This window comes from Sinocyclocheilus anshuiensis, unplaced genomic scaffold (assembly GCF_001515605.1).
Source record: "Sinocyclocheilus anshuiensis isolate Anshui unplaced genomic scaffold, SAMN03320099.WGS_v1.1 scaffold1540, whole genome shotgun sequence".
Taxonomy (NCBI): domain Eukaryota; kingdom Metazoa; phylum Chordata; class Actinopteri; order Cypriniformes; family Cyprinidae; genus Sinocyclocheilus; species Sinocyclocheilus anshuiensis.
The window spans coordinates 2178-14751 of NW_015558654.1; the positions used below are offsets into that span (position 1 = coordinate 2178).

Below are 12574 nucleotides of genomic sequence, written 5' to 3' on the forward strand. Positions count from 1 at the left end.
TATACTTTAAATGTGAAATTAAAACCGCCAGTAGGTGGCAGAAAATCACTGTTAATAAGTGAGTCATTGCGACTGAAGCGAATCATTTAAACGGTTGATTAATTCAAGAACGAAACACCATCATGTTGCTCAGAGACACAAAACAGCGCTGTCGCTGTATTCGGAATGATTTTTGTTGGCGAAATAGAGCAAAAACAAGCAATATGGTGTCTAAAACGTAAGTCTCTTAATTAACTTATTGTTTATTGAATTCAATGTCACATTTGTAATCATGGTAATTTTTGGAGAAAAACGGCACTCTTTGTGTGAAATTGAATATGAAGTGGTATAAATATATAAATTTTATGCCATCATGTCTTGAATTTGTGATCATTCTAAATGCATTTTAATAGACTGAATCATGCAGTGAACGAAAACACACTAAATGCGCACACGCACTAGTCTAGACTTCACGTAATGTATGTGTGCGCTCTGTAGGGATGTTTTGAATGGTTTTTGTAAAATACTCGATAATGTCAAATCGCACATCATTAAAACAACAATTACGATATTATCGCAGACGATATATATCGCACACCCCTATGTTAGCCGCATTTTGGCATTTCCATCCAGCGTTTTTTTTTTTTTTTTTTTAATACGGTATGCCTAAATAAATATAAAAATAAATTTGATTATTTGATAATTTGATACTGTACATTACACTTTTTGTACACGTTTACTCTGTGATTTAAAAAAAATCATATGTAATTACATCATTTAATTTCTGTGATTTCATGTACAATTACTAGCACTAGTCCTGATTGTGCTGTGATTGTGCATGACTTTTTCAAACTGCAGTAGCAATTAATTGGTGTTTCTTGCTCTGTTGCAGCCATTTTTCAATTTGACTAAGCTGAGAAAACTTGGCCTAAGTGACAATGAGATCCAGCGGCTGCCGGGGGATATAGCCAACTTCAACCAACTCGTAGAGCTAGACATCTCTCGAAATGGTAAGAAGCCCTTTGCTTTATCAGACCACTGTTTAATTACTGTACTACATGTCTGTGAAAAACATTGGCCTCCCATGTCTCGCCCTTCCCACACGCTTCCAGCATACGCCCTGCATATTTCAGCAGCTGGGTTTCTGTGCTCAGCAATTATACAACCTTTCAGCATCATCCACAGTAATTCCCAGCCTGGATCGCAGCGTCTCCATGCCCAAAATTCACTTCTCGTTTCAGCTAGTTTTACCTTTTTTGATCAAGCGGCAGTTTTAAAATTAGACTTCATGGTTTGTGGTGTCTTGTGATTTTAAATGACCTGTTTTTTAAAGCTATATTTCAAGAAAAAATATAATTCTACCCCTATTTACTCTCCCGCATGTCTTTCTAAACCTGTATGACTTTATTTCTTCTGCTATGCAGCATAGATGATATTTTGAGATTTTTGTCCATACATTTAAAGTCAGTGGGGTTGAATGTTGTTTGGACTCCAGCGTTCCTTATTTTATTTATTTTTTTTTTTGTTATTTTGAAAAAAAAAAGTACTTTACAGTCAGGTTTGCGAAGCGATGAGGGTGAATAAATGTCTTGAATTTTCATTCTTGGGTGCTCTTTTGTTGATTTTGATTGCTTCCATTGTCCTCATTTGTAAGTCACTTTGGATAAATGACTAAATGTAATTAATGTAATGTAACTATTCCTTTTTAAGAATGGTTTATGCTCTTTGTGTGTTTACACACTGTCTTGCTGTGGAAGTTGCTCCCTTATAAATTGACATTGTATTGTAGTTGAACTCTGATCTCTCTTAGGTATAGCACCATTTTTATGGCCGACACATAAGTGATTGAAATACTGGCTTTGTTCCAAACCCCTGTAAGCTACCTTGCTGTCTCTGTATCCTGTAAGGAAGCATCTGAAATGGAACCTGTAAAGATTTACGGCTCTATTCGCAATCATGTTCTACAGTACAAGTAAAAATTTCATTCAATTTCTCCATAGGGCATTGGTCTCATCTCAATTCCTGGAGGTCCACAGCTCTGCACAGTTTAGCTCCAACCCTAATCAAGCACACCTGATCCAGCTAATCAAGCTCTTCAGGATCACTAGAAACTTCCAAGCAGGTGTGAGTTGGAGCTGGTTGGAGCTAAACTCTGCAGAGATGTGGCCCTCCAGGAATTGAGTTTGAGACCAATGCCCTATGGAGAAATTGATTTCGAACATTAACTTAACTAAGACAAACCTACGGTGAGCTACGAGGTTGTTAATCAGTGGTATATGCATTTTTAAATGAATCTGGTTTAACAGCGGAATTCCTGGTGGAAAAACTACATTAACCAGAAATGTTCAGCAGTCAGAGACTCGCGATAAGGAAATTGCGGCAGAAGAACACTTAAGTGGCCTGACCACTCCAGTGAAGCAATGCAAATTTCCCAATGCTCCCAGACTATGTTAGAGATCTTTAAATGACATTGACTTTTTAAAAGTCCCTATGGGAAAAATGAATGGGATAAATACTTCCGGAACCAAGGCCTCTGAAAAAGTGGGTGAATATACTGTCACACTCTATAGCACTCTTCATTAACATTAAGCTTACAACGCAGTGCTCTACTAGTATAAAACTGCATAGCACTCTCAGATGTTGAGTAAGATAGGAAATAGTTTTATTGACTAAAAGATTTTATTGTTGTTTCATTATTGAATAAATGACCTATTGGTAAGCCCCTCCCCTCGAATGCAGATGAGCCAATAGCAGTTGAGTATCAGTTTGACATCTTTAGGTTTCAGCGCCATAGAGAAACATTGGAAGATCCGAAGCGCTCATCGGTTTGATGGTGTTTATGCTACAAAAAATGGTAAAACGAATGTGCCTGGGGTACTTGTAACACTGATTCCAGCTATCCTGAGAGGATGGGCAATAGAATTTATTTTATTCCATTTCCTAAGCCCAAACAAGACAGAGAAATCTTTATTTTTCTGGTTGTCATAGACTTAAGTTACAATTTTCATCTGCTCGAGCAAACGTTAATGTCATCTTGTGCTTCAGCAAGGTATCTCTGGCTAAAACTGGCTAATGTCAAAGTTTGTGAGTCTATGCTAACGTACAAACTGGAATAGCTAACTGTGTAGGACAAAAACACATAAACGAAGGTCTACATTTCAGTGCCTCTCCATATTAAACTGGGTAAATGTAAATGAATTTAATCGTATCCTGTGATGCATAGTGTTGATCCTGCACGTTGTCATCTGAGATCGTGACGACCGTAACACAAGGTTTCTCCTGCTTTCTGACTGCTTCACTTCTAAATGAATCCCACCATATTAATTGTAAAATCTTTTATAGATCCCTCCATGGCATATTTAAGACCCACTTGAATGCTCCTCAACAAGAGGTGGTCCTTCTGTGTCCAAAATTGATAAAAAACATCTTGGGACAGCTGTCATTGTAAAACCGTTAGCAACTCCGTTTGTTTTGTCCGAGTTAGTGACAGTAACTAAGGGGGGTGGGGCTTACCGATAGGTAATTATAAGTAATGAGCTTGCATGTTTCAGTAAAGGATGCATGCTGTGCTGACTTAGAATGTGATCAAAGGAAGGCTTCTTAAACGCATCTCTGCCCTAATGTTGGAAGTTTACCAGTAATTCCTTAAATCCTCTCTAGGTTTTGGTACAAGGCCTTTGTTTTGAATAAAGCAAGGGTTTTATTGTTGTAAGTGGATTAAATCTGTTTCCTCTTTTTTTTTTTTTTCTTCTTCTTCTTTTTTCTCACAGACATTATGGAACTCCCTGAAAGCATTTCATATTGTAAAACCCTCCAAGTAGCAGATTTTAGTGGAAATCCTTTGACAAGGTAATTGTGCATTTCAGCTTTTGTGTGATATTCTGATCCTGTATGATTGCTGACATGTTTTACAAAGCTCAATGTGTGGTGTCAGTTCATGAAAAAATGCTGGAAAACTATAGTAAGTAAAATACTTACAAAAATGCTGCAGTTTATTACAAGATTTTATGTTATATTAGAGTTCAGTTTTGCTGTTGTTACCCTAATTGAATAAAAAAATAATTATAGTTTCAGTAACACTTTAGTATAAAAACCAATTTTCACTATTAACTAGTTGCTTGTTTGTATGCCTATTATTAACATATTGGCTGTGTATTAGTGCGCATATTCTGCATGACCATATTCTACATCCCTAATCCTATCAAATACCTAAACTTAACAACTGCCGCACTAACTATTAATAAGCACCGCATTAGGAGTTTATTGAGGAAAAAGTCCTAGTTACTGGTTTGTTAGTAGCGAGAATTGGACCTTAACATAAAGTGTGACCCCAGTTTCTAGTATAATTCTAATTTAATCAATAAGACATTGCATCTGTGGTTAGCTACATTTTTGTTAGTAGCTTGTAGTGAAGTTCACTACTTTTTTTTTTTTTTTTTTTTAAGAAAAGCTTGTGAGTACTTTATCTGTTTTAGACTGCAGTTGTAGAGTAGCTCCTCCAACACTTCATCAGGATGGTAATACAGATCCACAGTCATTTTTCTTCGTGCTTCTTGTGGTGTGTGCATTGAGGCTGGGTGGTTCTTTAAACGAGTCTTAATTGCATGTTTAATACACCACAAATGCGTTGACGGCATCTCTGCGGTTTATTGATGATATCCTAAGAGCTGTGCTGTGCTTGACAGGTCATGCGTTATGCATTAGCACTGGATCCACTTTGCCAATTTGTTCCCCCATTTTGCTGGATGTTACAATGCTTGACTGCTTCTGTATTCTCTGGTTATTTTGTAACAAGCATCCATATGGTTAAGTTTTAGTTTACTGGCAGAACGTTCTTGTAAGCAATTATTTGTTTCGTTTTGTTCAATAGTGGGGATCATGTTTTGCTGGCGTGAGCATGTTCTTTCACCTGTCCAGCAGAGCAGATGCACTTTATTCTCTTCTGACATTCCCTGTGTGAACTGTGGCTTGTACGTTTGTTTTTGTTTTGTTTCAGATTGCCAGAAAGCTTTCCAGAATTACAGAGTTTAACATGCCTTTCCATCAATGACATTTCTTTACAAGCACTTCCAGACAACATTGGAAAGTAAGTGTTTTTTTTTTTCCTCCTCTGTTGTGCATCTTTCAGCTGCGATCCAGTTTGTTTTTATGTACTCTCCTTTTATTAGACCAGATAATCTGGCTCTTTGTTTGCAGTATTTAGAGGGATATTTTTATGATATTAAGAGGGTTTGATCTGTGATGACATTCTCAGATGATCTCGTGAAATTTGATCGCTGTTGGAAACTGATGTAGACATTTGAGATGAACTGACTTCATTTGCTATATCCATCCTAGCTGTGGCGTCTTCCTTCTCTGTATTGTAGGACACTTATCAGCATCTGAGATGGTTACAGTAATAATTATCCCATGACTTAATGACTATTGCTGATACGATAACAGAACTTCTTTTAACTTTTAGTCTAATTTCAGAAAATTGATTCCACTTTTTCAAATTTTGTTTGAAAACAAACAGATATTTTTTTTATTGTGATATTAATACGGCCCTGTGATCTTCTAGCTGACTTTTCTCCTCATTGCCATCCTCTCAGTAAACATATACTATAGTCAGCTCAGTCACACACATGCATATCCCTCACCTCACAAAAACATTAGTGTGCAGCAATGACACTGTTTCCCCTGACTGATGGCAGACAGTTATTACTGCAGGATTCAAAGGCTTTAGTTTGTGGAATTGAAATACTCAATTCGCTGCAGCCTTGAACAGTAATCCTCTTTTATTTCTCTCCATTTTCATTTCAGGAGACAAACCTCATTAATGTCTGTGTGACTTCAGCTGTCTCTATAGCCTTGAGCTCCAGACGTTTGAAAGCGTGTTGAACTCTTGTCCGTTCTCTGGGTTGATTACATTTCCGTGGGGTTATAGTGACTATAACTAGTCCTCGAAACCAAGCTGTCCGATAGCCACACATCGCTTCTTTCATCTTACCCTTTTTCATTTTTGTTTTGAATCCGTCTGCTGAGAAATTAAACCCTTGATCGCTGAAAGTTGTTTTTCTAGAAATGCAAGTGGTTTTGTCTCTGAATTACTGGCTTCTGTTCAATTTGAATGAGGAAGTCCTCTTGCCCTCCTGTTACATAATTTGGTGTAGTTATTGTTTTTAAAACCATATCAGGTTTTAAATATAGCAGAAAGTCCCTGGAATAAATAAACGGGAATGTCACTCCCCGTCTGTGAGGCTGAGAGCAGTGGAAGATTGTGATTTGCTATCTCAGGATGTGTCTTAAGTGTGCTTCCCTTCACTGTCAGCGGATAGATGAACCTTATCTCAGTGCACATTATTTTTTAACAGAAAACTAGCTGACATTTCTGTGAGGAGTTTGCTTCGGACTCAAAACTTTTGAATGGTAGCGTATCTTGGTTTCCATAAAAATATTCATCAGTACAACTGTTTTCAACATTGATAATAATCAGAAATGTTTCTTGAGCAGCAAATCAGCATATTAGAATTATTTCTGAAGGATCATGTGACACTGAAGACTGGAGTAATGATGCTGAAAATTCAGCTTTGATCACAGGAATAAATTACGTTTTACAATATTCAAGTAGAAAATAGTTATTTCTAGGGATGGGCGATATAGCTAAACAATTTATCAACGATATAATGTTTCATATCGTTCGGTATCGATAATTATTGGCATTTTTTATAACCTTTTGTAAAACAAAGAGCAATAAAAAATTTTTTTTTAATTTAACCACTGTATTTTTAAATTAACCCATTTTATTGAGACAAACAACAAATATTCAGTCAAGCACACAATAAAAATTTAACAAATATCTAATTTCTAATGTTTTATATGCAGATTAAATAGGTCTTAAGGAAACTTTTGTCTTGTCTCCCGAGGCCACAGGAGGGCGCAATGAGCAAAATAATGCAGCACATTTAAATTGTCAACGCAAGGAAATAAATGTCTATAAAAAAACCTGCATTACGTCTAAATTAACTCATATAAATCAAATATCATTTCGTAAATTGCATAAACAATTATGAACAAAACGACATCATGTATTTATGCATTGCTTAAAACAAAGATCCGAATCGCCCATCACGCAGATTGCATTTAAAAACTTAAGAGACGCAGTGAAAAGGAATAAACCTCCACAAATTCGCGACGTGTTTTAACTTTGAAATATCGATACCGTTTTATCGCCCAGGCCTAGTTATTTCACATTATAATAACAATATTATTTGTATTTTTGATCAAATGCAGCCTTTTGTGAGCATAAGAGACTTATTTCAAAAACATTTACCCCCGGTTTCACAGACAAGGCTTAAACCTAATCCCAGACTAAAATGTAAGTCTGAGCTGTTTCAACTGAAAGAAACTTGCACTGACTGATCTTAAAATATGTCAGTGCCTTTGTTTTTGTCTCAAGATGCACACCAGTAATGTTTTTTTTTAAGGCACGTTTATAAAAACTCCTTATGTCCTAATTGACCTATTGCCTAATCCTGGCTTAACCTAAGACCTCTCTATGAAACCAGGCCTTAAAGTCTTAATTAGTCCAATGTGTGCTTATGGTTGAGACGTTATTACTTTGTTGGTTGCAGTTAGTTGCATCTTGATATCCTTTAATGGTCTTTATGTGGACTTGGAAGAAGATTTGTGTTGTAAATGTTACTCTTAAAATATCGATAACACCTCTCTTAGTGACAATATGTATAGTGGTCCTATAATGCAAATGAAATTCAGAAAACACATCAGGACAAAATAATCTACTGCTCAAATGTTTAATTTACCTTTACGCATATACTTAAGATTGTGCATTGTTCCTGTCTTTTATCTAGCCTCTGTAACTTGGTATCACTGGAACTCCGAGAGAACTTGCTGACTTATTTGCCAGAGTAAGTGTACACCTCACAACGCTGTGTGTGTATGTGTATGTGTGTGTGTGTGTGTGTGTGTGTGTGTACATAAGGCAAAAGCAAATTGATCTTATTTCATTTTTTTTTCAATCAGGTCTCTGTCTCAACTTCATAAACTTGAAGAACTGGATGTAGGAAGCAATGAACTGTATAATTTGGTAAGTGTTGAGATTTTCATTGCACGCTCTAAATGGACCAATAACAATAATAACGACTTTAATTGCCCAACAAGACTTGGAATATGTCAGCTGTCACGCCGTCTCTGGAACCTCGTCTGATTATTAGGCTGAATAGAGTATGATGAAGATATGTCCTCATCACATCAAGTCAAATGGAAAAAAAAAAAGTTTATTTTGCATAAAGATATTGGGCCTCAATAAACCATACATTTTTGAGTACATTTGGAGTAAGGATGTCACAGTGTTAATTTTTGACTGTTATGGCTGTTGTCTGATTTAAAAAAAAAAATCAAGATTATCTGCAAATTTACATTTTATGCAACAAATAAAACCCCCACAAACATTTCACAACTTTTTGTTAACAGTTTAATTGCAGCACTAAGTAGGACATACAGTTAACATACATATTTCTGCTTTTCACTGAAAATGAATAGATAAAACGTACCAAAATTAACCTTTTCAAAAAAACATATATACTACAGAGCCCAAGCTGTTACATTCAATTGCTTGTTTTCTTTTGAGATATAATAATCAACACTCCAATAAAATAAATTTGTATATAAAGTTGTATACAAACATTTAACTTGCACATTTACTTTCTAATGATATAATTATTTCTGGTATAATTCATTGTTGAAATATGATCATTTAAACCGTAGCTGTCATAAGTTTTCATGACAAATTTATTTAAACATAAGGTTACTCTTTTTGATAGTCCCCTTTAGACATTCTACTAACTATAAGTAACTTTGCAACTACATGTCAACTAATTCTCATTCATTTCTATATGGAACCCTATAAAAAAGGTTCTATTTAGCACTAAAAAGGGTTCTGCTGAAGCCGAAGAACCGTTTTCTGGTACTGTTTAGAACCATTTTTCTTAAGAGTGTAGTATGGAATACAATACAGTGGAAGTCAATAGGGACCATCAGCTGTTTGGTAACTTGAATATCTTCTTGTGTGTTCAGCAGAAGAAAGACACTCGTGCAGGTTTGGAACAAGCAAATGATGTTAATTTTTGAGTGAAAATCCTTTAATGTTGCTAAAATTTGGTTTTCTTTATGCAAAATAAAATTAGTTTTCTTCCTTTTCGTTTTGGGGTGATACATGTTTTCGGCAGGTCTCTTGAGATTCACACATTAATTGAAACATTGGGATGTTTTTCAAGCGTTGATTTAGTGTACTGTCGTTTGTCCAAGTCTAAAACCCTTGTTTCCATGAATGGGACCCCTGTTTGAATGTATGCAGGCTACATCGGAATGCCATTTCACGACAGTTTCGCGCTGGCCTGCATTCTTGTGCACGTCGGTAACAGTCACCTGCTGTGTTCTCGTTGCTCTGTCTGAACTCTGTCAAACTTGTTTTCTTGCAGCCTGAGACAATAGGCTGTCTTGTCAGTCTGAAAGACCTGTGGCTGGACGGAAACCAGCTGTCTGAAATACCACCGGTAATGTATTTCTGACATGTCCTGTTGATATCTTTTTCAAAAACTGTCTGTCTAACGACCTGTCGGATCTTCTTTTGCAGATATTTTGTAAGCATGTATTGCTTCATAAGACGTGTGTACTGCTCCTTTATATTATTTTTACACTTAATTGTAACGTAATGTTTAATATTATTCTTTATTTATTAAACACAATCTCCTCTTGAAAGCTACTTCCTCAATATCCTAGAGGCTTTTTTTGTGTGCTTGTAGTTGCGTACCTGTGTTTGCATTTGCATGTTTACATTTTTGTGTGTTTGCATGTGTGTGTGTGTGTTTGCATGTGTGTGTGTGTGTTTGCGTGTGTGTGTGTGTGTGTGTGCGTGTGTCTTTCTCTGCCTCAGGAACTGGGGAGTATGAGAAGCCTTACATGTCTGGATGTATCGGAGAACAAGTTAGAGCACCTGCCAGAGGAGATGGGAAGCCTCCTCTCCCTCACTGACCTCCTGGTGTCCCAGAACCTCGTAGACGTGCTGCCGGAGGGCTTAGGTCAGTGTTTAGGACCCGACCGCTATCTGCAGTGCCGGTGTGTTTGTTTATGTGTGCTTCTGTGTGGTTGTTGTCCTTCATAACCTGCAGAAATTAGATGATAGTGATGGAGGAGTTTGTTTTTTTAATTTGGAAAAGGGAGAGACAAAAACTTTTTTTCTTGTTTCTTTTGTCATGTTTTTTTTTTGTGTGCAAAATGAAGAGCTTATATTAATGGAACGGTTTGTTGGGTGTGGTTAACCTACTTATCCACTCTTGTTGGGTTCTCTTGTTGTTTAAAGAGCACAGTAGTGAGCTGTGATGTTTGACTTTGTTTTTATGCAGTAATCTGTAATTTTTCCTTTTTTTCCTTTAGGTAAACTGAGACGGCTTTCAATATTGAAAGCAGATCAAAACCGATTGGTCCAACTCCCGGAGAGCATTGGCAACTGTGAAAGCCTGACAGAACTAGTGCTGACAGAAAACCAGCTGGTGGTAAGTTACAGCACCTGAGACTATGACGCAAGAGGAAAACATTTCATTGTGGTCATTAAAATTAGTTAATTATCAGCTTATTAATTATCAGTTCATTGCATAGTTCTTTTAATATAAGTATTTAAAAAAAAAGTTAAAGATTTTTCACATTTAAAAAAAATCATGACATTTTAATTGCTGATAACAGCATAAATAATAAGAAGAAGAATGTGGGGCTGACTAAAATTGCTAATTTAAATGGTGTTTAGGTCAGTTTCAGCCCTGCTCTAACACACCTGTCAGTAATTTTCTGAACCCCAGAAGCGTGGTTATTTATGTGTTTGATTAGGGTTAGATCTAAACTCAGCAGAAAGGAAAGGTTGATCTCTGGGAGCGGAGCACCTCTGGGGTGTATTCCAGAAAGCAAGGTTAACTTACTGTCACATATACCCTGAACTCTTGGTTGATTAATCCAAACCTTGCTTACTCAAGGCATGCTGGTTCCAAAAACGTGTCCGGGAGTAAGTTCATTCAACCCAGAGTGTGTTCACGGTTAACACACAAGACATTGCTCAACAGAGCGACAAATCGACGAGTCACTATGGAAACGGATGCTAAGAAACAGCGTGCCATACTACTACTTTCTTCTTCTTCTTCTTCTTCTTCTTCTTCTTCTGTTCAGAGGCCATTTGCATACATATCAACCACATAATTGGTGGTTGTGCAATCATTTTTCTTTTTTTTTTTCCGTTTAATCTTTAATCACTGAAAATAAGAACTATATTGTTTGTTTGATGCTAATTATGATATAATTCATATCAGATGTATTTTATTATAGAAATACATTATAGAAAATGCAGATCCATGATGTGCGAGATGATAATAAAATGTAATAAACATAATATAATAAAATAAACATTACCTTGTCATAATAGTGTTTTATAATTTATACAGATAAATATTATATATGCCAATAAAATAAATATAATAAATGTTAGAATAATATAATAGTACCTTATATATTACTAATATTACTGCTTTAAAATTTACATTTAATACAACTATATATATATATATATATATATATATATATAGTTAGTAGGGTAATATATAGTATATATATATATATATATATATATTAGTGCTGTCAAACGATTAATCGCAATTAATCACATCAAAAATAAAAGTTTTTGTTCACATAATATATGTGACTAAATATATAGTTTATTATATAACTATATTGTAATAATATATAATATTGTGCGTAATCTGTCACACCCACTGGAGTCTCATCAGTAGGTCACGTAAAGTAAACTAACCCTGAAACAGACTTTTTTTCAACCTGTGTTAAAGCAGGTTATGTTCAGAGAAGAAGTTTCTTTGGCTACTTACATAGACTGAAAGTTACCTCCATTTTTGGAACCGAAAGCTGAGGTTATCCGCTTGCTTACTCTTAAACATACCCGGGTATGCCACATAACCTGCTTTCTGGAATACCCCCTGACCATAAATCCTCATAAACCCCATAAACCCATAAATCTATGCCCTTAAAAAAAAGTTTTCTTCCTTATTACACTCTAAAAAATGCTGGGTTGTTTCACCCCATGTTTGAGTCAAATATGGACAAAACCAACCATTGGTTTAAATTAAAGGGTTAGCTCACCCAAAAATGAAAATTAGCCCATAAATTACTCACACTCAAGTCATCCTAGGTGTATATGACTTTCTTCTTTCAGACGAATCCAGTCGGAGTTATATAAAAAATTGTCTTTGATCTTTCAAGCTGTTTCATGGCACTCAGCGGGTGTTGCAGTGCATCAGTCCAAAAGAAGCGAGATGATAATAAAATGTAATAAACATAATATAATAAAATAAACATTACCTTGTCATAATAGTGTTTTATAATTTATACAGATAAATATTATATATGCCAATAAAATAAATATAATAAATGTTAGAATAATATAATAGTACCTTATATATTACTAATATTACTGCTTTAAAATTTACATTTAATACAACTATATATATATATATATATATAGTTAGTAGGGTAATATATA

The 12574-nt window shown here is 35.5% G+C and overlaps 1 protein-coding gene across 1 annotated transcript in view; it reads left to right on the forward strand.

Moving 5' to 3' along the window:
• Positions 1–871: 871 nt before the first annotated feature.
• LOC107681040 (leucine-rich repeat-containing protein 1-like) overlaps positions 872–12574 on the forward strand; it is a gene marked incomplete at its 5' end in the record, with an annotated part of 27928 nt that continues 16225 nt past the window's right edge. The window contains 8 exons of the mRNA XM_016477180.1: positions 872–989; positions 3750–3828; positions 4976–5065; positions 7830–7886; positions 8002–8065; positions 9459–9533; positions 9914–10058; positions 10414–10532. Of these exons, the coding sequence (XP_016332666.1) occupies positions 872–989; positions 3750–3828; positions 4976–5065; positions 7830–7886; positions 8002–8065; positions 9459–9533; positions 9914–10058; positions 10414–10532 (747 nt within the window). The remainder of the gene's footprint in view (positions 990–3749; positions 3829–4975; positions 5066–7829; positions 7887–8001; positions 8066–9458; positions 9534–9913; positions 10059–10413; positions 10533–12574) is intronic.